Here is a 9171-nt window from a genome sequence, read left to right as displayed (position 1 = left end):
CCGTCTCACCCTCCCTCCCTCCATCCGTCCCTCCCTTCCTCCGTTTCTTTCCCCACCCTCGTCTCTTTCTCCCTGCCTCTCCCCTCCCTCTGTCGCTCCCTCTCCCTCCCTATGTCGCTCCCTCCGTCTATCACTCCCTCCCTTTCCCTCCTTCTGTCCCTCTCTCCATCTCTCCCTCCATCCATGTCTCGCCCTACCTCCCTCCATTTTTCCATCCCTTTTCTCCTTCCTTACCTCCCTCTACCTCCCTGCCTCTCCCTCCCTCTCCCCTCTGTCGCTCCCTCTCCCTCCCTTTCCCTCCTTCTGTCCCTCCCTCCATCCCTGTCTTGCCCTACGTCCCTCCATTTTTCCATCCCTTCTTTTCTCTCTTCCCCCCACCCCCCCTCTCTCCCCCCCACCCCCCTCTCTCTCTCTCTTCCCCCCACCCCCCCTCTCTCTTCCCCCCACCCCCCCTCTCTCTTCCCCCACCCCCCCTCTCTCTCTCACCCCCCTCACCCCCCCCTCTCACTCTCCCCCCCACCCCCTCTCTCTTCCCCCCACCCCCCCTCTCTCTCTTCCTCTTCCTACCCCCTCCCCCCACCCCCTCTCTCTCTTTCCCTTTCCCACCCTCTCCCGATCACTAATCCAGAGCTGGTGCAGCTGTCTATTCCCTGGATCAGTCCCAGTCGGGCAAGGTTTTGCTCTAATTTTATCCGCTGGTATTTATGGGCGGTGTTGAGCCGAGGTCAGCACATCGCGCTGGCCAGAGGCCGGGGAGCGGAACGGAACCGAGCCCAGGACCCGGAGTGCGCAGCCATGGAGGCGAAGCCGGAGGTGGACGGGGACTTGACGCAGAAGAAGCGGGCCGACAGCAAGAAGGGCAAGAAGCCGGTATGTGTCGGGCCGCCTCGCCCCCCGCGGTCCCTGCTGTGTCTGGGCCTCCAGAACCCGCTCCGCAAATTCTGCATCAGCATCGTGGAGTGGAAGTATCCTTTACCGGTGGAGGGGAGGGAGGGAGTGAGGGTAAGGGTAAGGGTACGGGGATGTGAGGAGGAGGAGGAGGAGGAGGAGGAGGGGGGGAGGAAGAGTGGGAAGGGGAGGGGAGTGGGGTAAGAGAGAGAGAGGGGAGGATAGGAACAGGGGAGAGAGGTGAGGAGGTGTGGCATAGTGGGTGAGGGGGAGGAGGAGAGAGGATAGAAGAAGTGAGATGTTGAGAAAAAGCATGTCGAATGGGGTGTGGGGGAGAGAGGTACAGTGGGAAGGAAGAGACAAGATTGGGAGAGGAGGAGGGTAAGACAGAGATAAAGAGGGTCAGTGAGACAGAAAGGGACAGGAAGAACAGATAACAGGGAGACATAGAAGGAGGGAGGGAAAACAGAACTTGGTCACAGTGTATATATTGACTGACAGACAGATAGATAGAATGAGAGAGAGTGGGAGAGGGAGATGGAGAAATAGAAGGGGAGATTTAGAGCGCAGGAGAGAGAAAGAGATAGAGAAACAGGCCGAGACAGGAATAGAGTGTTGTTGAGTGTGACGGGAGATGCCATTCAACATGGCCTGTGCAGCTGTCCCTAGTCACTGTCCATATTAGGTGAGCTGGACCCTGCTCAACGTGTCGGGGTGAGGGGTGGCACTGAGCTCACTCCTGTATTAAAGGGAGTCTTTGCTCCCCTCTCGCTGGTTACAGCAGAGCTCTATAAACTGCAGCTCAGTAATGTTCCTGGTCTCTGACAGAGGCTCCCCTCATTCAGCATTCACTCTGACTGGTGTGGGTAACTGCAAACAAATCCACTGCCTCCAGACCTCCCTGGACATTGGGGACAGTGTAGAGGGAGTTTTACTCTATATCTAACCCGTGCTGTACCTGCCCTGGGAGTGTTTGATGGGACAGTGTAGAGGGAGCTTTACTCTGTATCTAACCCCGTGCTGTACCTGCCCTGGGAGTGTTTGATAGGATGGTGTAACAACAACAACAACAACTTGTATTTATATAGCACCTTTAATGTAGTAAAACGTCCAAAGGCGCTTCACAGGAGTGTTATAAGACAAAGAAAATTCACTTGACAGGAGCTTTACTCGAAATCTAACCCATGCTGTACCTGCCGTGGGAGTGTTTGATGGGACAGTGTGGAGAGAGTTTTGCTCTGTAGCTAACCCGTGCGGTACCTGACCTCGGAGTCTGAGGCTGAACCACACTGTTCACTACCGTGGTGTTATATTTGACCCTGGAATGAGCTTCCGACCACATATCAGTGGTATAATGAAGACTGCCTATTTTTACCTCTGAGGTCGTCCGTTTACACCCTTGCCTCAGCTCATCCGCTGCTGAAACCCTCATCCATGCCTTTGTTACCTCTAGACTTGACTATTCCTGGCTGGCCCCTCACGTTCTACCCGACATAAACTTGAGGTCATCCAAAACACGGCTGCCCGTGTCCTAACTCTCACCAAGTCCCGTTCACCCATCACTCCTGTGCTCGCTGACCTACATTAGTTCCCAGTTAAGCAACACCTCCATTTCAAAATTCTTTTCCTTGTTTTCAAATCCCTCCATGGCCTCGCCCCTCTATGTAATCTCTTCCAGTGCGTGGATTTTTTTAGCGCAGTCGAGACCACTTACGGCCCAAGCACTCAAAGTCCTACCTCACTGAGGAACAAGAACGGAGAGGTGCTAATCAAGGACAGAGAGGCAGACAGTATCCGCTGGAAGGAGCACTTCGAGGATCTCCTCAACCAAGACTCTGTCTTTGACGTGAGTGTCCTTGACTCCATCCCACAGCATGCTACCAGCCACCACCTCGGCATGAGGTTGAAAAGGCCATCTGATAACTGAAAAACAACAAGGCCTCGAGCAGATGGAATCCCCGCCAAAGTACAAAAGCGTGGCAGAGAAGCACTACTGGTGCAAATCCATGACTTCATCTCTCTTAGCTGGAAGGAGGAGAGCATGCCAGGATATTTCAGAGACACCGTAATCGTGACCAGCTTAAAGAAAGGTGACAAGTGCGACTGCGATATTTACAGAGGAGTTGCCCTGCTGTCTACTGCAAGGAAAATTGTCGCAAGAATCCTCTTCAGTCGTCTCCTCCCAGTGGTTGAAAAGCTCTTCCCAGAGTCGCAATGCCGATTCCACCCACTAAGGGGCACAACGGACATGATCTTCTCTGCGTAATAAATCCAAGAAAAATGTAGGGAGCCGCGACAACCTCTGTATATGGCTTTCTTTGACCTCCCAAAGTCCTTCGACTCTGTCAACTGTGAGGGATTATGGAGTGTCCTTCTCAAATTCGGCTGTCCTCAAAAAATTGGCACTATTCTCCGCCTGCTTCACGATGACATGCAAGCCGTGATTCTTACCAACGGACCCATCACAGACCCAATGCAAGTGCAGACCGGGATCAAGCAAGGCTGTATCATTGCACCAACACTCTTCTCAATCTTCCTCGCTGCAATGCTTCATCTCACCTTTAACAAGCTCCCCGCTGGAGTGGAGTTAATCTACAGGACAAGCGGAAAATTGTTCAACCTCCAACGCCTCTAGTCCAGTTCCAAGGTTGTTCCAACCTCTGTCATCGAATTACAATATGCAAACGACACTTGTGTTTGTGCACACTCGGAGTCTGAACTCCGAATCATTGTTGACACCTTCACTGAAGCGTACGAGGCCCTGTACACTCACATCCAGGTCATTAATATATATCAAGAAAAGCAGTGGTCCCAATCCCGACCCCTGGGGAACACCGCTGTATACCTTCCTCCAGTCCGAAAAACAACTGTACACCACTACTCTCTGTTTCCTGTCACAGAGCCAATCCTGTATCCATGCTGCCACTGTCCCTTTTATTCCATGGCCTTCAACTTTGCTGGCAAGTCTATTATGTGGCACTTTGTCAAATGCCTTTTGGAAATCCATGTACACCACTTCAACCGTATTGCCCTCATCAACTCTCTCTCTTATCTCATCAAAAAACTCAATCAAGTTGGTTAAACATGATTTGCCTTTAACAAATCCGTGCTGGCTTTCCTTAATTAATCCACACTTGTCCAGTGACTGTAAATTTTGTCCCTGATTATTGTTTCTAAATGCTTCCCCACGAACGATGTTAAACTGACTGGCCTGTAGCTACTGGTTTATCCTCACACCCTTTTTTGACCAATTGTGTAACATTTGCAATTCTCCAGCCCTCTGACACCACCCCAGTATCTAAGGAGGATTGGAAGATTATGGCCAGTATCTCCGCGATTTCCTCCTTAACTTCTCTCAGCGTCCTAGGATGTATCCCATCCAGTCCTGGTGACTGATCCACTTTAAGTACAGCCAGCCTTTCTAGTACCTCGTGTTTAGCAATTCGTATCCCATCCAGTATCTCCTCTAGCTCTTCCATTACTATTTCTATGGCAGCATCTTCTTACTTGTTGAAGACAGATGCAAAGTGCTCATTTAGTACCTCAGCCGTGCCCTCTGCTTCCATGTGTAGGTCTCCTTTTTGGCCCCTAATCAGCTCACCCTGTCTCTTACTGCCCGTTTACTATTTATATGCCTGTAGAAGACATTTGGATTCCCTTTTATGTTACCTGCCAATCTACTCTCATACACTTCCCGCCCCTCTTATTTCCTTTTTCACTTTCCCTCTGAACTTTCTATATTCAGCCTGATTCTTGGATGTATTCTTGATCTGGCATCTGTCATATGCATTCTTTTTCTGCTTCATCTTACTCTCTATCTATTTTCTCATCCAGGGAGCTCTGACTTTGGTTGCCCTACCTTTCCCCTCGTGGGAATGTACCTCGACTGTACCCAGACCATCTCCTCTTTAAAGGCAGCTTTAAAGTTTTGCCTGTCGATCTTTGATTCCAGTTTACCCAGGCCAGATCCGTTCTCATGCACTGAAATTTTCCTTCCTCCAATTATGTATTTTTACTCTAGATTGCTCCTTGTCCTTTTCCATTGTTAATCTAAACCTTATGATACTATGATCACTGCTCCCTAAATGTACACCTACTGATACTTGCTCCACTTGACCTATCTCATTGCCCAGAACCAGATCCAGCAATGCCTCCTTCCTTGTTGGGCCGGAAACATACTGATCAAGAAAGTTCTCCTGAACACACTTCAGAAATTCTTCCCCCTCTCAGCCCTTTATACTATCCCAGTCTATATTAGGTTAGTTGAAGTCCCTCATTATCACTACTCTATAATTCTTGCATTTCTCTGTAATGTCTCTGCAAATTTTCTCCTCTATATTTTTCCCATTAGATTGTGGTCTATAGAATACACCTAGTAGTGTAATGGCATCTCTATTATATCTTAACACTAACCAAATAAATTATGTCCTTGACCCCTCCAGGACATCCTCTCTCTCTCCAGCACTGTAACATTTTCCTTAACCAATCCTGCCACACCACCTCCCAGCTTTCCTTCCCAATTTTTCCTGAACACCCTAAATCCAGGAATATTTAATACCCCATCCTGCCCTTTTTTGAGTCAGGTCTCAGTTATTGCCATGATATCATATTTCCATGTGGCTATTTGCACCTGCAGCTCACCAATCTTATTTACCACACTTTGTGCGTTGACACATATGCACTGTAAATCTATCTTAGACCATCCTGTGTTCTCTCTTAGTCTGACCCCACCTAATATCGCACTATTTCTTGCTTTATTGCTATCTGTCTCTCTCAATCCTTTGTGCCCTTTATTTCCCCTTTTCTAATGCTACATCTTGGTGCCCATTCCCCCGCTAACTTAGTTTAAACCCTCCCCAACAGCATGAGCAACCCCTCCCCACGAGGATATTAGTACCGGGTCTGTTGAGGTGCAACCCGTCCAGCCTGTACAGGTCCAGCCTGTACAGGTCCCACCTCCCTCAGAACCGGTCCCAATGCCCCAGGAATCTGAAGCCCTCCCTCCTGCACCATCTCTCCAGCCATGCATTCATCTGCTTTAAGAAAAAAACAGATTATCTGGTCATTATCACATTGCTGTTTGTGGGAGCTTGCTTGTGCGTAAATTGGCTGCCGCATTTCCCACATTACAACAGTGACTACACTCCAAAAGTACTTCATTGGCTGTAAAACACTTTGAGACGTCTGGTCTTGAAAGGTGCTATATAAATCCACGACTTTCTTTTTCTGTCCTCCAATTTCTATACTCACTCGCACGTGGCACTGGGAGTCATGCAGAGATCACTATCTTTGAGGTATTGCTTTTTAATCTCCTAGCTCCCTAAAATCTGCCTGCAGTACCCCTCCCTCTTTCTACCTGTGATATGGACCACGACCTCTAGCTGTTCACCCTCCCCCCTCAGAATGTTCTGCAGCCGCTCAGTGACATCCTTAACCCTGACACCAGGAGACAATATACCATCCTGGAGTCACATCTGCAGTCGCAGAAACGCCTGTCTGCTCCCCAACTATTGAATCCCCTAACACTATTGCTTTCCCTGTCGTCCCCCCCACCTCCCCCCCTGCCCCTGTACAGCTGAGACACCCGTGATGCCATGGACATGGCTCTGGCTGTACTCCCCAGAGGAACCATCGCCCTCACCAGTATTCGGAACAGAGAGTGAGATACACTCCGGGGACTCCTGCACTACCTGACCTGCCTGGTCCTGCTCTTCTGTCTGGCAGTCACCCATTCCCTTCTGCCTGCACACTCTTTATCTGCGGGGTGACAACCCCCTGAAATTGGTGGCCGTGCCTTCTGTTGCTGAGGCCCTAATCTCTGGAACTCCCTCCCTAAATCTCTCTACCTCTCTTTCCTCCTTTAAGACACTCCTTAAAACTTACCTCTTTGACTAAGCTTTTAGTCATCTGTCCTCATTTCTCCTAATGTGGCTCGTGTCAAATTTTTTGTCTTGTAATACTCCTGTGAAGCGCCTTGTGACATTTTACTGCATTAAAGGCACTATACAAATACAAGTTGTTAATATTTATTCGGACAGTGTAGAGGAAGCTTTAATCTATATATCGAACCTATGCTGTACCTGCCCAGGCAGTGTTTGATAGGGCAATGTAGAGGGTGCTTCTTCTGTATCTATCCCATGCTGTACACTCCAGGCTGTTTTTGATGGTACAGTGTAAAGAGAGTTTTACTCTGTATCTAACCCATGCTGTACCTGCCCTGGGACTGTTTGATGGGACAGTGTAGAGGGAGCTTTACTCTGTATCTAACCCTGTGCTGTACCTGCCCTGGGACTGTTTGATGGGACAGTGTAGAGGGAGCTTTACTCTGTATCTAACCCGTGCTGTACCTGCCCTGGGATTGTTTGATGGGACAGTGTAGAGGGAGCTTTACTCTGTATCTAACCCTGTGCTGTACCTGCCCTGGGACTGTTTGATGGGACAGTGTAGAGGGAGCTTTACTCTGTATCTAACCCGTGCTGTACCTGCCCTGGGATTGTTTGATGGGACAGTGTAGAGGGAGCTTTACTCTGTATCTAACCTGTGCTGTACCTGTCCTGGGAGTGTTTAATGTGACAGTTTAATGGGAGTTTACTCTATCTAATCATGTTGTATCTGCTGTGTGAGTGTTCGTTGTGACAGTGCGGTGCGAGATTTACACAATATCTAACCTGTATTGTAGCTTCCTTGTAAGTGTTTGTTTGGACAATGCACAGGGAGATTACCCTGTATCTAAATCATGTTGCAGCTATCCATTGAATGTTTGGGACAGTGTAGAGGGAGCTTTACCCTGTATCTAAACCCTGCTGTAACTGCCCTGGGAGTGTTTGATGGGACAGTGTAGAGGGAGCTTTACTCTGTATCTAACCCGTGCTGTACCTGCCCTGGGAGTGTTTATGGGACAGTGTACAGGGAGATTTACTCTGTATCTAACCTCATGCTGTACCTGCCCTGGGAGTGTTTGATGGGACAGTGTAGAGGGAGCTTTACTCTGTATCTAACCCCGTGCTGTACCTGCCCTGGGAGTGTTTGATGGGACAGTGTGGAAAGAGCTTTACTCTATATTGAATCCATACTGTTCATGCACTGGGATTGTTTTGGACTGTGATGAGGGACCTTCGCTCTGAACCAAACCTTGATGTACCCGCACTGGTTGTCTTTAATAGGACAGTGTAGACAGAGCTTCACACTGTATCTAACAAATGTTGTACCTGCTGTGTCAGTGCTTGATATGTCTGTGTAGTTTTTAAAAAATTAGTTCCGGAACGTGGGCATCACTGGCAAGGCCAGTATTTATTGCCCATCCCTAATTGCCCTTGAGAAGGTGGTGGCGAGCTGCCTTCTTGAACCGCTGCAGTCCTTGTGGTGAAGGTGCACCCACAGTGCTGTTGGGGAAGGAGTTCCAGGATTTTGACCCAGTGACGATGAAGGAACGGCGATCTATTTCCAAATCAGGATGGTGTGTAACTTGGAGGAGAACTTGGGGGTACTGGTATTCCCATGCGCCATCTGCCCTTGTCCTTCTTGGTGGTAGAGGTCGCGGGTTTGGGAGGTGCTGTCGAAGAAGCCTTGGCAAGTTGCTGCAGTGCATCCTGTAGATGGTACACACTGCAGCCACGGTGCGCCAGTGGTAGAGGGAGTGAATGTTGAAACATAGAAATATAGAAATTAGGTGCAGGAGCAGGCCATTCGGCCCTTCGAACTTGCGCCTCCATTCAATAAGATCATGGCTGATCATTCAACCTTTCCTGCTTTCTCTCCATACCCCTTGATCCCTTTGGCCATAAGGGCCATATTTAACTCACTTTTGGCTATATCTAATGAACTGGCCTCAACAGCTTTCTGCGGTAGAGAATTCCACAGGTTAACCACTCTCTTGAGTGAAGAAGTTTCTCCTTATCTCGATCCTAAATGGCTTACCCCTTATTCTTAGACTGTGACCCCTTGTTCTGGAACTCCCCAGCAACGGGAACATTCTTCCTGCCTCTAACCTGTCCAATCCTGTCAGAATTTTATATGTTTCTATGAGATCCCCTCTCATTCTTCTAAACTCCAGTGGATACGAGCCCAGTTGATCCAGTATCTCCTCATATGTCAGTCCTGCCATCCCAGGAATCAATCTGGTGAACCTTCGCTGTACTCCCTCAATAGCAAGAACGTCCTTCCTCAGATTAGGGGACCAAAACTGAACACAATATTCCAGGTGTGGCCTCACCAAGGCTCTGTATGACCTCCCTGCTCCTATACTCAATTCCTCTAGCTATGAAGACCAACATGCCATTTGCC

At 49.0% G+C, this 9171-nt stretch overlaps 1 protein-coding gene across 1 annotated transcript in view; it reads left to right on the top strand.

Moving 5' to 3' along the window:
- The first annotated feature begins 594 nt into the window (after positions 1–594).
- Positions 595–9171, top strand: part of LOC139227986 (voltage-dependent L-type calcium channel subunit alpha-1S-like) — a 31744-nt gene continuing 23167 nt past the window's right edge. Inside the window, exon 1 of the mRNA XM_070859141.1 lies at positions 595–965. Within this exon, the coding sequence (XP_070715242.1) occupies positions 796–965 (170 nt within the window). The 5' untranslated portion in view covers positions 595–795. The remainder of the gene's footprint in view (positions 966–9171) is intronic.

Source organism: Pristiophorus japonicus, chromosome 17 (assembly GCF_044704955.1).
Source record: "Pristiophorus japonicus isolate sPriJap1 chromosome 17, sPriJap1.hap1, whole genome shotgun sequence".
Lineage (NCBI taxonomy): Eukaryota > Metazoa > Chordata > Chondrichthyes > Pristiophoridae > Pristiophorus > Pristiophorus japonicus.
The sequence above is the reverse complement of the archived record's forward strand: the minus strand, read 5'-3'. Positions and strand labels throughout refer to the sequence as shown.